The sequence below is a fragment of the Neodiprion virginianus genome, chromosome 1, assembly GCF_021901495.1.
Source record: "Neodiprion virginianus isolate iyNeoVirg1 chromosome 1, iyNeoVirg1.1, whole genome shotgun sequence".
Classification (NCBI taxonomy): Eukaryota; Metazoa; Arthropoda; class Insecta; order Hymenoptera; family Diprionidae; genus Neodiprion; species Neodiprion virginianus.
The window spans coordinates 6,730,828-6,748,367 of record NC_060877.1 but is presented as its reverse complement, the minus strand read 5'-3'; the positions used below and the strand labels follow the sequence as shown (position 1 = coordinate 6,748,367).

At 44.1% G+C, this 17,540-nt stretch overlaps 1 protein-coding gene across 5 annotated transcripts in view; it reads right to left on the bottom strand.

Moving 5' to 3' along the window:
• LOC124306238 (uncharacterized) overlaps positions 1-17,540 on the bottom strand; it is an 87,617-nt gene that overhangs the window by 34,950 nt on the left and 35,127 nt on the right. For 4 of the 5 annotated variants that reach the window (XM_046766695.1, XM_046766703.1, XM_046766723.1 and 1 more), the window contains 4 exons: positions 16,729-16,805; positions 16,370-16,438; positions 9,481-9,564; positions 2,711-7,912 (listed from right to left, as the gene is read on the bottom strand). In XM_046766695.1, coding sequence (XP_046622651.1) covers positions 2,711-7,912; positions 9,481-9,564; positions 16,370-16,438; positions 16,729-16,805 — 5,432 coding nt within the window. Of the gene's footprint in view, positions 1-2,710; positions 7,913-9,480; positions 9,565-9,980; positions 10,151-16,369; positions 16,439-16,728; positions 16,806-17,540 lie in introns of those variants that run through there. The other variant, XM_046766712.1, reaches the window with a different exon arrangement.

The window sequence follows — 17,540 nt, the reverse complement described above, 5'->3', positions numbered from 1 at the left end:
TTATTTCCTTATTTATTTTTTTGTTTTACTAATTGCTTAACATTAGGTAACAGTTATGTACTGATAGAGTTATGTATTCGGCAAGTTCAGTATCGTTTCTGATAAGCGTATCTAGAGTGTAAAAATAAAAAAAAGAAGAAAATAACAAGAACAACTTGATATCGTAAAAAGCCAAACCAAGTTACAACGAAACAGTTGTTTTAAAACGACACGCAATATACAAACCTGTAAATATTTTAAGTGGTAACCTTTTGTAATTCTCAGCTTGTAATTCGTTTAGATAATTTTCTGATGTTCCCTGAATTCTTCTGATGCAAACATGATTTATGGTTTGATGAAAGCACAACGCGCTTGTTTATCATCACCTTACAGGTAATTGCGTTAATTTATTTATTTTATTTAATTTTTATTTATTGAACAATCAGAAAATTATCGATCGTCGAATTATTACAAGATGGATCGATCCGAACGCACCTTCACCAAGCAGGAATCCTTTTCCAAATTTCAAAGCCTTATCAATCTCGTGCAGGAGGTCAGTCGCATTGTCTTTTCCTCGAGCTGCTGCAATACCATAGCCACACATTCGTTAACTACAAAGCATGCCCATAATGCGATAATAAATAACTCTGCCATGCATTATCTGCTTAGTGATGTTAGTCGTTAATTACAACCGAGTGCCGGTTGATTTGCAGTGGCTAAAAAATTAGAGGATAGTATAAAAGAAAAAAACAAAAAAAAACAAGAAAACTAGTCTACGAGGTTATCTGGATAATGAAAAAGTTGTGTACATGTCAGTCGAATTAGTAACATGATCTGCTGTCGTCAATTATCGATAATTAATGAATAGAATGGCGTGAAGTGGAGACGGAATAGTTCGAATTTTATACATTCGTGAAACTGACAGTTTTGCGATAATGGCGGCCTGACGATAGACGCAAAAAGAAGAAACCGACTGTGAATCGAAACAAAAACTTTATCGATACACTCCTGGTGTACGGAGTGCATGTAATATAATTTACATCGACACCGGCGGTCTTTTGCCTTAGATACGCCGTATCGTTTGCGTCGCGACGTCTGCAACGTCGGTGTTGCAACGCTCAGAAATAGCCGAATTGAAAGACGTCGACGACGACGGTGGCGGCATCGTAGCCGTTTCGTTGGTTATACGGAGTCTGCGGTGACGTCGGTTTGTTGGCCTATTTTTTTCCCTACCTACAGAGGTTTAATTTTAGTCGAAAACTCTGCGTTATGAATCAGCATTCTAAACCAGCGGTAATTTTAAAATTACCAACAGTTACATGAAAATAAACTGAAATATACATAAATATATATGTAACTGTAGTTTTTTTCACACAGCTATATATGTGAATAAAATAGTGCAGTTGCCTGGCTACGATGATATCATCGGTGAAAAAGTTCACACTCGTTGCGCAATTCAAACGCAGAAAGCTTTAGCTTCTTTACTGCTAGAAGATGTAAACACAATAAAATTTTGAAGAATGACATATTTATGCATGATGTATGTGTATACCTAATACTGGATAATATGAATGAAGGAAACCGAGTTTATGCTAAAACGAAACAAACTTGACGCCGTATCTGCGTCGTTGATTTTTCCGCAAACTTAATTGGCGCAAAGTGCAGCGTCACGTTATGTAGCAATTATACGTTCGGGATATAATTGCGTTCTTTGCTCTTTCTTACAATTCATCTTCTTCTTTCTTTGCCATCACCTAAGCTCGTATACTTTAACTTGCCTATTATGCGGTTACCGCGAGTGGCCTAGACGTTCAAAAATATACGTGAAATTTATAAATAGTCCACACAGTATTTTTAGTCTTATTCTTAGCCGACGAGACGAGACAATGTTCACGTGTACCGAAAAAGTGATTAGACGCTTATTAACGGCAAGCTGATGCTGGATTAATTAGGAGAAGAAACTCAAGACGCATGCTTCGCATCCTCAAGAGGGCGGAGTAAATCTTTTCGCTCCTTGCAGTCCTGAGCTTCCGGTCGGAAGCTCGAAACTTAAAATTACACTCACAGTACATTCGGTTAGAGTGTGAAAGGGGTTCGTGAGTTTGGAATAGAAGAGTATAAGAGTATTTTTCAAGTTCCGAGTACTTCAACCCTTTGACTGCCATGTTTTAAAATATCTTCTTCGATTTCAATATAAAAATCCTGAAATAATTTGAAAAATAGTAACGCACTCTAAAGAAAGTTTTCACCGAATAGTTTCATTTGAAAAATTATTTATGCAGGTATGAGATTTGAAAAACTCTATTTTGTTTGAGAAATATTTGAAGGTGTTGAGAAAAATGATTTTTTTCAACGAGAAAGAGGCTTTGCCGTAAAAGGGTTAAGGTCGAGTAGAATTCGGATTGACAAATTCGAAGAGCCACAACGATTCACAGACGTTGTTACACAGACAGACATCGACGTTACGCTAAATTAGGTATCAATTTGTTAACGAAACTCGCTAGTAAAATAGCCGTTGTTAAATTCTAAACATAAGTGTACGTTAGTAGGTACCAAGGTTGAAAAAACAATCTGAGCGCTAAACGTTCAATGAAATAAATAAATCTACGGTGTACTTATGCACGGGGGCTTGATTAAACAGAACGTGATATTTAAACACGATAAAACAGTAAACGAACTGCGAAACACTAAAGAGCAAACGTCAATCCTCTCTCACACGACACGGACTCACCATCAGCATCCTCCTGGGAGGCTAGCCTCAAGAATTCCTGAAGATGTTTAGGCAACTTCTTGATATCGATAACCTCGTCACCGTCGATCACGTATCGGCTCGGTGTCTGATCGGCCCTGACCCTAGCTTCGCCAAAGTGACCTTCGGCCTCGGATTCGCTCTCGTCAAGCTTGATGCCAAATTTATCGAGTCTATTTTTCGCCCGTTCTATAAACTCGTTCTCTATGCTTCCGGCCCGGGCCCGATTCCCGCGTTCCTCGTCCCTCCTGGGTAGCTCCTTATGGGAGCTTAACTTGACGACTTTGTGCTGCTTGCGTTCCTCCCGTTCCTGAACCTTGTTCACGTACTCGTTGTACATCTGTTCCCGAAACTTTTCACCACTCGTCGGTATCGCCGATATCGCGGATTTGGGCCGGTCCGTTTTCGCCGCGTTCTGAACCCGCGGTTGGACCCTCTCGACCACGTTCCCCGACCTCTTCGACAGGACGAACCTCTCCTCCCTGCTCTCAGAGCTCCTCGACTCTTCCTCGGTCCTGCACCCGTTCTCATTGGAGGTCTTCTTCGAGGCCTCAACGCGTCCGTCTTTCTTCATGAACTCCGACTTGTCCCGAGTCACGTTCTTCGACTCTTCGTGCCAGCTGTCCTTGTGCCTGTAACCGTTCTCATCCTCCAGACGTTCCCTGGACATCCACGAGTCCGAACCGGAAGCCGACTGGCGATCGGTCAAGTTCACCGAAGGTCCGCCGATAACGCTGTGTGGTCTCGGCTTCATCCTGTCCACCTGCTGGACCACCTCCTCGAACGCCTTCTGCTCCTCCTCCTCGGCGATGATAACGTTCTTGAGCTGATCCTCGAGCTCTTCGATGTAGCTCAGTTGTCTGTCGAAGTATTCCTGTGGCAGAGAGAACCTCCGGCGATCGTCCATCTGCCGTTTCATGTCAGACTGAAGCTGCTTCAGGTTGTCCATGATCTCTATGGCGGTAAGTTTCTTCACCTTGTCTGCCTCCGGATGCCGTCGTTTCTCCAGGTGACTTCGCGGTGGGTTTTGGTCAAATATACTCGTGGTATCGATGCAGGATCGGTCGACGTTAACGGTCCTCTTCACCTTCGGCGGTACTTCCGGCTTGTCGTTTATCAGTGCCGAGTTCACGTTTTGCTTGGCGTCGTTTTTCCGCGGTACCGGCGTCCTCCTCTCGAACTCAAAGTTCGTCGCCGATTTGTCGATGATGGCACTGTTGCAGGATATCGGGTTCTTGCTGAACGGTGTGATCGGCCGGTCACGCGGCTTGTCTACATTCTCGATCAGCGCACTGTTAACCTGATGAACCGTGTCTCCGACTCCGGACTTCCGCGCCGTTCCCGGATTCGTCGTTTCGGAGCTTTTCACCGTGGTCACATTGCTCGTCGTTCTGTGTTCGACCCGCTCCTCTCTGGTGATATTAACCGACTTTTCACAGCCGCTGAAATTCCCCTCGGACGAACGTGGCGCGTTGTTAACAGCGTTCTTGTTTACTGCCCGCTGATCGCCGCCAACGCAGACGGGCTTATTATCAGTGGTTTCATGTTTACGCCTGGCGGATTCCTCTATTAATAAATTACCACTCATCTTCTGGGCGTTATTCGTATCATCGACCGAGTTTCGCCTCGCCAAGTTTAGCCAATCGGAAAGTCGCGTTGCTCTCAGCCTCTCCTGACTTTCTTCCAAAGAAGGAACCCGCGTCATTGTCTTGGCTGCTGTGCCCGATGCTGGACTCTTGTGACCTGCGACCGACCCGTTGCACTTGGCACCGTAGTAATTGTATATCGCGTCCCTGTTCCTCGGCACTATCGTCTCTTTTCCACGAGCTCCTGGACCGGCAACTGAGTTTTCCTTTATAATTTCCAACAGCCGATTGCCCGGCATCGGAATGTGCCAATCCCCACTCCAGCGCGTCGAGCAACCACCATTCCTGCCGTCATTCACACCCACGGACTCATAGGCCGAGCCAACAGTTTCGTTTTCACCGCGCACCTCGACGCCGCTTTGCCTCTTCGCACTCTTTCCATCCCTCTTATCGTCCTCGTGATAGCTTCGACGTTCGACAAACTTTCTGTGAAGGTCAAGCAAGTTATCGGCACTGACGTGGCTGCCTTTCGTCGTCTGCTGGGACGGCGAGAGACACACGAAAACCTGAGGGTTCTCCCTGGTTTGGACTCCTATCCAACTTCGCGGTCTCCGCTTGTCCATGTCCTCGGTCGTCGGATCCTCGACAGTTTTCGGTGCCTCGGGAACCTTTGGAATCGTATCTACGTCCTTCGCGTCGTTGACGGTGTCGTGAATGGTCTGTAAGTTCTTGAATATATTGAATTTCGGAAGTGTTATCTCGTTGATGATATGTTCACCGTACGGTAGCGATAGGATTTTTCTGATACACAAGTCCTTCAGTAGATCAGGTTTCGCGTCCGTTAACCCTTCGGATTCTTCCACGTTCTTTCCAAACCGATCCGTCTGATAAAACTCCTCGACGGGAGAGTAGGGTATCGGTTGCGGGGAGTCCTGATCGTTCTTCGCGACTTCCTTGGGGTCTAGGTCCTCCTTGAGAAGCTTCAACTTCCGCTTTAATTGAGGTGAATTGTTGGAAGGATCTTCCGGATTCTCCTCGTCGCGAAGTATGGAGTTGATGTCGGTCAGCGATGACCTTTCAGGGTTGTATTTAGCCGTGCTCAGAGAAGCGGTGCTGCTCGACGAGTCCTGTTGAGTAAGAAATTCGGTAGGACTAAGAGCGCTCGAGGTGCACAAAGCCGTCTCAAACTCCTGTACCTCACTATTATTCCCACGCTTATCCGGCGCCGCTTCTGCAGCCTGAAGGTTATTCTTAGCCGCAAGTCGGGCAGCATCCACCGACGCGTCGATACAATCCGTCGTTACTGTATGCGGTTTTTTTCCACCTTCTTCACCGCAAAAAGCTCCCTCAAACTCGCCCCCCGATTCCGCGACTCCGTTACCGACTTCCTCCGCCCGACCACCGTCCGCATACGAATGACTTTCACCCGACGAACGTTCGCCGTTCTCCTTCAACGTCGAATGACACGAGTTTGGCAATACCTTAGGAATTCCGTCACCTCGCTCATGCGCCGTTTCGGGGGTGGCGTCACCGCCGTCAGACCGCTGAGTAACAACAACATTCTCGGAGTTTCGCGTCGCCTCGTTGCAATCGCTCTCGCTCGACGCCCTTGAACTGGGTTCCATAAGCTCGTCGATAATGTCCCTTATATTCTTCGGCAGCACCCCGAGATCGAACCCCTCAAGGAACCCCTGCACATCCTGATAAGTCGTGTTCCGCTGCGTAAGAACCGTCAGCAGCGTCTTTATGAAGTCGACGGTATTCTGCTCCGTCTTGACGTTCGACTGGCATACCCGCACCTTGTTTTTACCCGTTCTCAACTGCAGGCCGCAGGTGCTCCGCGTTAAGTTAACGTTTTCGTATATCGAGTCGGCGATGCAATCCTGGGAATGCCCGTCGTCGTTATCCCGCGATTTCGGCACGGGAGGTCGTTCCGGGATGACGATCGTCTCGTTCTCTTCGGCAAAGTGTACACTTTTCCTCCGGGCCGGTGGTATCGGCGGTACTTTCGGCGCGGAATCAACGCTGACCGGCAGCGGCGGAACCGCCGGTAGATTCTCCGGGTAATCGACTTCCGGCGGAGTTGGTGGCCGCTGAGGAGCCGCTTCCGGCTCGCTGTTAAAACTCGACGATCTCTTGGGGGGGTTCGGTGCTCGCCTGGTTTCGACGTCGGGGTCGTTTACATGATTACCAGAGGTCGTAAAGGTCGGGGACTTTTGCGCGGGATTCTTCAGGTCCTCTACGACCGGCAATTCCCTAACGGTAGCGGTAACCTTGACGATTTCCGGTCGCTTGAATTCGACGTTCTCGTAGACGTTGTCGCTCTCCTTAGCCGTCGGAGAGTCTGGACCGTCATTGAGAAAGACGATCTCAGGAGCTTCGATCTTCACCCTGGTCTGACCCTCCCGAAATTCCTCAATATTTTCCCTCTGCCTGCGTTCCTCTCGCCTGTACTTGCTTATCTCCTCGTTAATGAAGTCTCTGATGTGCTGCTCGTCGTCTTCCGACAATTTTTCACCCTCCTCCTGTATAATACCGAGGAACCTGTTCGCTGCCTGGGTCTGAGCGAAATAGGATTCCAGGATCGCCCTCTTCCTCGCCTTCTTCGCAGCCTTGCTTTCCGCCGTCGTTTTCTCATCCTCGGCAAGCTGACACTCGTCCCTGGCCTCTTCCGGCGACGAGGGTAGATTCAGACCCTCGATAAAGGACCTCAGCTTCTCCTCGACGTCCTTCGACATCGGTGGTTCAGGCTTAAGGAGTTCCTCCTCCTCGGCGGTAAGCGGTGCCGGTGTCTCAACACCTTCCGCATCCTGTTTCAGACCGTCGTAATACTTCTCGAGGCTCATATGCTCCTCGACACCGTCCACCGTTTTCACTTCCGGTATATTTTCGATCTGGACAATCTCACCGACCGGTTCCTTCTCGACGTCGGATTCCGCCTCTATCACTACGACCCTGCTGTTGTCGGGCTCGATGTCGCTGTCGCTGACCTCGTGAATGTCGAGGCTGTTGTTCTTCGCTAGTAGGGCCAGAGCGAAGTTGCGCTCACCAAGGGTGTTAACCTTCGACGTTACCGCCGAGGAGAGCGGTTCGATCGGCTCGACGACGGTCATGACGGGCTCGACGCCCTTCGTTATTCCCGTTTCGAGGATCCCGACGCCGGGAATGTGGTCGACCTTGGCCTCGCAGGGCGTGTTCCTGATGGTGGTGATCTCGCATATCCTGGTCCCGGTGTCCAGCGATCGTTTCTCAATTCGGCACCGATTCTTCGGCTTCTTCACAGAGAAATTCAAGTTTTCGTAAACGACGTCATCCTTCTCCGAGTCGACGTTTTCCGGCGTCGACCTGCCGTTCACCGTCGCGACTTCCGATTCATCATCACCGGCGGGCTTTTCGTCGATAATTGTTTCGTGCGTAGGCGGAGCGACATCCGAGGAGGCTTCGATGTCCGAGGTGCATTTCCCCCCGGTCAACGTTTGGTACCGTTTACGGTTCCTGTTTCTACGGTTCTTCCGCGATCGCGAATTGTTCGGCATTCTGCCGTAAGCTTCTTCCGCGTCTGTTGCGTAATCCAATTCCTCAAAATGATCCTCTATTCCTAAAGATTGTACATACAGCACCGGGTGAACGCGTTTCATCTAGCAAATAAATCGACCGAACGACTGACCGAAGCGGGCTTATTTTTATTTTATTTTACTTTCTTTGTTACTTTTTTTTTTTTGTTTTTTGCAAAAGACGACGAAAGTTTGGTTAAATTCTTAAATCTACGGTCACTCGGCACAAAAATTCATTACGTAACACACTTGTACGTATGCCTCGCGTGTCCATTTCTGATCCCATTATATCGTGTATATTCACGACGTCGTTGAATACAAACAATGCAAAACATACACACTTTTGCTAATAAAATTTATATCAATAATTACGATCGAATTCCGGTCATTTTAATCAGCGATTTGGTAGATTAATCACGAATGAGTGCGTAATCGATGTAAAAATGACGTGATAAGACGTCGCACGATTGCGCGATCAGGATGAATAATGAACACGAGGTCGTAACAATTCATATTACGTGTATACGTATATCTATATATAGTTTAGGTATACATATAATGCAAAACATATTCACAAGCCACAGTTATTACAATTTCCACGAGCTATAAACGAGTTATATATTTATTATTAATGTACGATCATGCCTCTGGCCACTCCGGTTTGAATCCAAACTGATCTCATCTGCACGCGAGAGCGATAAGTGAAATAATGGGGTATAGATGAGAATTGTGAAGTATAACGAAAAAAAAAGAAAAAAAAACAATAAGAGAAGAATAAAATAAACGCATAAAAAAATGTCGAAGGAAAAAGAACCGCAACAAACCGTCGTAAATCACTAACGAAAAAAGATAGATCAAGTGGGAGGGAAAAAATGCGTCTCGCCATTCGCACACCGCCTCCAGCAACCACGAAGTCAGGCAAGTAACTGTCAAAACCGTGTGTAAAATTACCAGCGCGGATCCACCTTGCGTTGATAAGAAACGATAAGAATGAGATCACGGGCAGCGTGTCGCGGAGCAACCGAGATGACAGCTGCGATCGTAACACCGATAATACAGGTGTGTAGGTTCGATTAGAATACTACACGTATACCTGGCTTTATACGTGCATGCTAACGTTGGTGGTCTTTATTGCTTGGGCGAGATAAAAGTTAAGTAGGTAAGTAACAGATATGTACTCCGGATTTTTCACTAACCACGTGACCCGAGAGTCATCGGTGCCTGTTGTACATGTCGCGTTGTGTCTCGCAATCAACCTGTTTGCGCGCGTGTGCGTGTGTGTGTGTTTTTTATGTCCGCAAACATTTGAGCAGCCGTGTTATCGCTTCGTGTACCTTGCGTAGCTGTACGAGGTAGAGGTGGGATAATATCTACGTGGTTGTAATTTGGGAGGTAAAAAAGCAGCCGGTATGTTTGCACGGATCCCGTTGTTGTTATTGGCGTCATGCAGTCTCTTCGTGCATCGATACGTTTTATATTACATCGAGAGAGTGATAAGTTCGGAGATGATTTCCGTTAGTATACAGTTTTTATATATCGGAGGAAAAAATTGTTAGATCTACCGCAATATTTTTGTGCAGGTTTTGTAATTAAGTCAAAGGGGGAAACTCACTTTTGACGTCACCGTTGCTCTGATTCGTCGATGTGTTCAGGCCACCGTTTTGATTGATATATACTTTGTCATTTTTCGTATCATCTGAAACATTGGGAAACAGAAATTGTACAAGTTTGGTAAAACGTCGATCGATTATGCATATTAATACAATAATAGCAATGCAGACGGTATCCGAGTTTTCGTCATTCATTTTGTTTGGAAATTTTTATGAAATTTCACCTCGCAAAGCTGCAATTCCATTCCCTAGTTTAATCGTCAGTCATTCAATACTTCCTGTCATAAACCAGACAAAAAAAAAGGTGATATTAAAGAAAAACCGAAATTAATAATTCACAGAATATTCGTGAAGATTTGCTGTTTCGAGGGGTTAAACATCGGTGTGTGAGCATTTTTGACCGAAGTGTAACAATTTCGATCGTCGAAGCGATAACGCGAGCCGGAAGTTCATATTTGCACGCTAGTAACGCAATACGTTCGAAGTTGGGTTTTCGGCTCACCTGATGAAACCGCGCGATCCAAACGGCACTAGATCACTGAAACGCAGACTGAAATCGACACAATTTCCACCGAGTTCTTGCCGGCGATGAACGAAATGAATTCCGCACAATATTCCACGTAAATTTGAAGAAATTTTCTTATTACCGACGGCTCAATGTTACGCGTTTGAAGCCGACCCACCGAGTACCGAGTGTGGAAATGCACGCAAACCGAGGTGAGCTTTCCGCCGTGATTTTAGCCGCATCCCCACCTATGAGGCCCTCCGATCACGCATCGCGACATTTCCGAGCCCCACTTCCTTCCGTCTCTCTATATTCATCCCTCTTCGTCCATTTTCCCCTCTCGATACCTCCCGCTGCCTACTCGCTTCATTACGCCAGCATGCCTGATCATATTTTATCACACATATTTATGTATCGGTAAATTCACACGTAATCTGCACAAAGGACAGGAAAATCGGAATCGAAATAAACGACGATCGGGGTTTCGTTAAACTTCGTTTTCAGGTCGATTTCGATATCGCTCCACAACATCTGAGGCTAATCGACCAAACTAATTTTCTTCAATTAATTCAATACACCACGACCTATAACCTAGGACTTCGTGTACACGTTACCTTAATTTTCAGTCAATAATAATAGGTCAGAGATCGTCAATCAACTCTCACCTTAATCATTCTTTTTCTGTTATGTACTCCCAGTCTTATTTTACAGTAATTTGTTTAGTCGTTATAAGATTATCTAACCAATTTTATACTATTCAGAAACAAGTACACCGTTATTTTTCATAATAATAACTATTCATAACAAAATCAGGCTTTTGATTTTTTTTTTTTTTTTTTTTTTTTTTTTATAACAAAAATGCGTAAATGAAAGATTCTAATTAGCTCTCGCAAGCGGCTTTCGAATTGAGTCTAAGAAATAGGTTTGAAAATAAAGTCTTGCGATATGGAAAAAAAAAAAAAAAAAATGACCATTTTCTTCTCTACAGATAGACCGTGGTAGCATGATATTCTGATCGAGCGTGACAAAACGTAGAATTAGGTCGTAGGGTTGGATCGGATTGCATAATTGCATTACGCACAGACGCATATCATTCTCCTCAAATCTAAACGCGTTACACATATTTGACCGTGGCGCTAAAATGGGAGCGGAGCACAAAAAGGCGGCGGAAGGGGGAAGAAAGGGAAGCGAAGAGGGGGGTGATAAAAGGGGCCCGGTGAACCGACCATGCGGAAGATGGATGACGACTTGCGGAAGCGAGGGCTTGGCGGATTTGGCCCGTGACGACGCACCCATCTGCATGACGGTGCCCCATGGAACCCCGTACGAATCTATGGGATACTCGGCGTAAAACGTTTTTATTGATATGCCGACGTGTCCGAACGTTTAACATACATTGGCCGATAATCGCGCTTATACAATAACGGGCGAATTACACAACGAATGATATTTCGGTGGGAAATGGGTTTTCCAATTTTTCATGACATTCTTTTTTGACCACATTATTTTTCTTCTCTTTGTTAGCCAATCGAATTCTTGCAAACAAAACGTACACTGCACACGTCAAATTATCGTCACTTAAGTTTCGCACAAACTTAATATATATACGTATGTTAATATATATACATACGAGTATGTTATACATATCGATCACGTCATTGGGATTGGTCTATTCTTGGCATTTTTTACGCCGCTGATGATATCGATTTGAAATAACTACTGGTATCGGTTGCGTAAGTCGTACCTAATGTCCGGTGATCAATTGTCGAGTATTATAAACCTCGCGCCCACGGTGTTCGGAATTACGCACGGTCAAGTTGTACAATATTATCGAAATTATCATTATTATTACCAATTTGTTCTTTGTCTTCCTCGGATGATTTAGGAATATTTCTTGTACGATTTAGAATAGATATTTTCGAAAAAATGGAACGAAAATCGAATCTGATCTTACCGAACAATTCCATTGATTCAAGATTGTGTCTTAAAATCCATTGAAACGTTGAATTTGTCGCATTTTTCTCAATTGAAAAAAAAAATGTACAAGTCAATTGAAAGACTTTACTTTGAATCGGTGTATTACACTTCGAACGAACGAATATAAAGATGAATTGACCCGAATGAAACACGATGCTTGACCCACGAGAATTCAGTCGGAAAGAAGGAAGGGCAATGAAAAGTTTGCGACCGAGATGAGATTACCGCAAAGTTTACGCGCTAATAAGTTCAGGATATGATAAAATTCCCGAGTCATTGTTGTCACATGATCCACTTTGACACAGGGATCCTTTGTAAAGCAAACTCGGATGCTACCCGAGTTACTTGATCGATAAAGGAACAATTTCCTGTATCGTTTCAAACGGTTGAAACGTAGGTACGCGACGGGCATAGAACGCGACGGAAAATAACAACAAGAGCAACAACAACGACAACAACGGAGATAGCTATTTCCGGGAAGCATTGTTCGACCGAGAATACTGTATAAATGCGCGCATCTCCGTAGGCAGAACGCTTTGATGAGCTTGACCGGTTGTCAGCCAGCGAGGTTTGGTGTGTCCTTTAGTCATTGCTCTCCATTAATCACTCGCTGATGTATTATTTCATCCGCGAAAGAAGGCGCGGCCGACCTGATACTTCGTAAGAATATAATTACCGTCGTAATCACGAGCGATAAGGGAAACAAATTATTGGTTCGTGAAAATTTCGTACTTCGGATCGACTGGAAAAAAAAAATCCTTTTTCCTAATATCAGAATTTTTACCTCTCTTCTACCGGATTCTCAGTTACATCTTAGCTTTGTTCGACAAATGAAAGATTTTTGAAACGACGAAAGGACCTCTCCAATTTTTTTTTCCAAAGATCGACATTCCATTCCGTACAGAAATCAAGACCAAAACAGATCCAAGGATGATCGTTTCTCCCTGAATCGAGACCCGAGTACAAACACGTACCTATCAATGTTCTGACATCCAACGGACGGAGGATTTCGTTACATAAATCGATATCCGTAACCGCCATGAAATCATCGATACTCATGGACTTCTTGATGGCAATCGCCTTGTTCATATCCTCGGCTTCCCGTTGCACGTTCCGTAGACTATCGACAACGATTCTCTCGCACTCGTTATCCTGTTCCTCTTGTTCCTCCACCTGAACATTGAATCGTACAGACTTTCCCTCTCGTTTCGTGTTCGGGGACTGCTTCGTCTTATCGTATAGATTCCTCTTCAGAATCGATTCGTTGTTACCGAACAAGTTGATCATCGCTCTTTCGATCTTTACCTGTTCCTGTATCGTTTCGTCCAACGGTTCTAGGCAAAATTCGCTTGATATCCCGACGGTGTTCATTTTTCTGAAATCCAAGGTGCTCAGTTTGCTCTCGAATCCGCGGTTCGCATCGTTCGTTTTCTCATATTCCGGCACTGCGATCGTGTTCATCCGTTCGAGATCCTGTCCGTTAAGCCCATCGTTAGCATAATCACTCGCATCCTTGTGATAATCCTTGAAACGGGGCGGTGGATCGATGAAAAATCTGAGAGCCTCTAAGTGCTTGTAATACTCGTCTTCGAGATCATTCACCTTCTCGTTTTTCCGCGCGGGATTTCCGCCGATCGTCTCCTCCGATCTCCGATTGTTCAAAATCTTGATCCTCTCGATATGCTCCGGCGACAAGGGCTCGAGATAAAATTTACTCGACTCGTCGCTGGATCTTTTCCAAGATTTATCATTCGGGTCGTTGTGTAATAAAACGCCTCCGGATTTTTCCCCCCTTAGCAGATCGCGCTTCTTTACCCTTCGCCGGGTTTCAACGAGTTTCTCCTTTGGCTTAGACTTCCTCGATTTCCACGGAGCTGCGAAAGCTCGAAATACTCTTGGCAGCGATCTTTTCGAAGGGAAGGACGACTTCTTCGGGGAATTCATAACAGGTCGCTTTGTTATTATCAACGGATTTGCGATCTCGTTTGAGCCGAGGCGTCGCGACGATCCCGGATGATCCTGATCGACGCTTGATAAGCACTGAGAACAGGCGAGCAGCTTCATTTCTTCCACCCAAGGTTCAAACTTGATATTTGGCTCTTTTCTCCGACCGAAATTTTCATTACTGTTCAATAATTGCACAACGTTTAATCAGCTGTTTAAATTTCACATAAAATTTCATTTCCCTCATCTCGGATTTATTGTTCACGGATTTAGCGGGAAGGTAAAAAGCCTGTCGCTAGATCAGGCTCAATGTCAAATTTCACCGTTGACTAATTAACGTCCTCAATAAATGTCCGTGAGGATAATCGAGACGTCAAGGGGGGAACGGTGTGCAGGTTATTCTTTCATTTTTCGATTAGTTTCGATTTCTATTTGAAATCTTATCTCATGAAACGTTGTCAATGATTTTTTTATCGGCAAAGTTTGCACACCGCAGTTCGGCTCGACGCATCAATAATTAAAACACGTCCCGAAGTTTCACGTTGCGTCGTGACGTCCCATGATTCAGCACGTGGTTTGTCATATTATTTCCATATATACATACAGATTGTATATGTGTATATACAAACCCACATGCGTGAAACATAAAGTATTAAATTACATTTGAACGGCAGCAAGCGTAATCAATAATTAAAACAATCCGAGGGTGAAATATTAATTAAACGTAATTTCACTTGTAAATTAGTAAAAAAAAAACGCGGTCAATTTCATATTTACTATTCGTATATTCACAGCACAAACTTCAGTAGGTACGTCACAATTATTACGAAGCAGAACGTCACGTGTTTAAAAGACACGTGCTGCTTGATCGATTCCTCTTTCGAATCCGTTCGAAATTCGAAGTGTGCAGATCGAGAAGAAAAATTTGTCACTACGAATAAACGAGACCGATCCGACAATCGGTTCGTCGAGAAGGTGAAAAAGATCGAATGAACGATGCGCGGGTCTTGGTAAAAGTGAAAGAAGTTCGTAAGTACGATCGCTTTGGCCGGTAGTCGGAGAACGTCTAGTATAAGCGAGAAAGGGTGCGCCAAGAGTATAACGATGGGAAACCACGGGTCCGTAACGTCGGGTAATTTCGTTCCTAAGATATCCGATCGTCCCAACTTCGCGTAGGCATTAAAAGAGAGAAGGAAGCACAACAAAGCCGGCCCAATTGGCAGCCGCCTATGGGACCAAGACAAAGTTTCGGGCCCCGCTTCGAAAGTCCACCGATCAACGATCGGGGATCCTCATTCGTTAGTTTCGAGGCATTCCGTTCTGTAATTTGGCAATTTTAAGCGTGGGCTGTCTCCTCGTCATCGTCGTCTTGCCTTTTTCGGGGAGACTGCACGCTTCTATTTATTTATTTATTTTTGCTCGCTTGTCTTGGTATTCATTTTCTCCAACCGTTAGGTAAGCCTTGCCGGACGGCAATAGTGGCCAATCGTAATTTTGTGCCCATTGAGAAATCTATTGAAATCTTTCTCAGCCTTAATTCGTCTTGTAAACACAAATACGTACGTTGCAAGTGTTCGTGAAATTTGATATTTTGCAACATTTTCGAACAGATTTATCTTGCACTAAATTTTACCCTGTTACGCACGAATTATTATAAAATCATAATGAAACGTGTTTATGACGATGTAACGATAAGTTTTTGGACGGAGAGAAACAAGAGAGTTAAAAATTTCCAAAATGAAATTGAAACTATTTACACAGCTCAGAAGCTGAGCTCGTATCGACAACATTGAGAACAAGTAATTATTGAAAAACGACCCACGTGTACGTTGAATGGTTGCAGCATTGAAAGGAGCCGCGCATAGAATAAGATTATAATTGAATTCTACGACCCGTCTGTAATGAACAGCCGTAATTTGATTTCAATTATTCAAGTACAATCAAACCAAGCTCCCCAATTGCGAAATCTGTAAGCTACAACCAATGGATTCAACCGAAATTGTTTTATCACCGAAATGCCCGAGCAATTTCTGGGCCTGATAGATTTTCGACTTTATCTAAATTGCCACGGGAGTTTCGGGACTCTATGTAATATAATACATCGGACGGAACGATGCAGAGTACGTAGATTTGAAGGAAATCAGAGATAACGAGGACCGACGATCAGCATAATTTATTCAAAATCGGTCCAAGCTCACCTTTCCGCCCCTCGCGGAATTCCGGTTATCGGAGAAAAGGGGCCTTTGTCGGAATAAATATCGGCTTTCGATTACCACCGAGTTTCGCTCGAGTTCAACACTCTAACTCGAGTTTAAGGAAACTCACCCTCGACTATAATCGGTTGATGGTATTTCTAATTCAACCTCTGACTGCGCCTAATTCGTTTTAGCCTTGAAGTTAAACAGCTCGACCCGCGAATTTTCGCACTGCAGAAACTCGTAGGGAAATTTATTAATATCACTCACCCGATCGGTTGGTCTTGACTTCCGATGTCAGTAGCCGGGTGTTTGAACTGATTGTCTTGGTTGTGATCCCTAGAATACAAAATTTCAAAATATTACCTAAATCTTGTGAAAGTCAAATTGTTGATCAGTGTAATTAGATTGATTAAATCAGTTTAAGAAATTTTTATTGCTGAAAAAAAATATTTGACAGAAAAAAACATATCACATCATGAAACAAAATGCATGGATTGGAAAGTCTTGATTCGTATAATCGTTACTTTGTTTCGTTATTTGTTTTAAAAAAAAATTAATTATACCTCAAATAAAATAAAGAAAATTTCACAACGTTATGAACAAATTATTATTTCGTTACTACTTACGCTTCAAAGTCTCCGTGGACGTGTTTTCCTGCAGACTGCTCTTATATATCCGCCGTTTTGGCGAGCTAGTGCCTTCTCTGTAAGACGAAAGAAAAAAACAAATAACAATCTTAAATTGATCCAATGAAATGAAAATTAAATTAAAACGTTGTGCAAGGCTTGGACTTGTATAAATGCACCAAATGTTATCGTTACTTCACAGAGTAAGAATATTAGTTAAAAATTATTTGCTTCTTGAATATACGCTGCACAAATGCACGATTAAAAGACTGCAGTCTCACGATTAAATTGATCAAATTCGGCATGCGGGATGATCGGAATATCTAACGCGGAGTCAAGTCGATGACTGCATGTCGAACGGTGATTATACCGATAGATATTGTACAGAGACGAGAACGAATAATCCATTGAATACAATTGAAAATACAAGTGTACCGAAAAAAAACGAAGGAAAGAGAGAGAGAGAGAGAGAGAGAGAGAGAGAGAGAGAGAGGGAACAAAAAAAAAGAAAAGAAATAAAGGGGAAAAAAGAAAAACGGCGCTCCCCTCTGACGTCACGTGACCTCACTGTCTGTCGGCGTGTTTCCGGCTTCCATCAGTCTATCTGTGCCCATTGTGCGACACTTTTATTATGGTAGGCATACGACATTTTATTCCTCTTGAGATCCTCGCATGGATCTCAACTCGGATTTACAAATTTTATCTCTTTTTCGTCTGCGCGTTCACTTATTTATTTTCATTCTTCATTCGCGATTTCATAAGTATATCCTCTTTTTGGAATTTCCAATAGTTTTTGGGGATATTTAAAGATG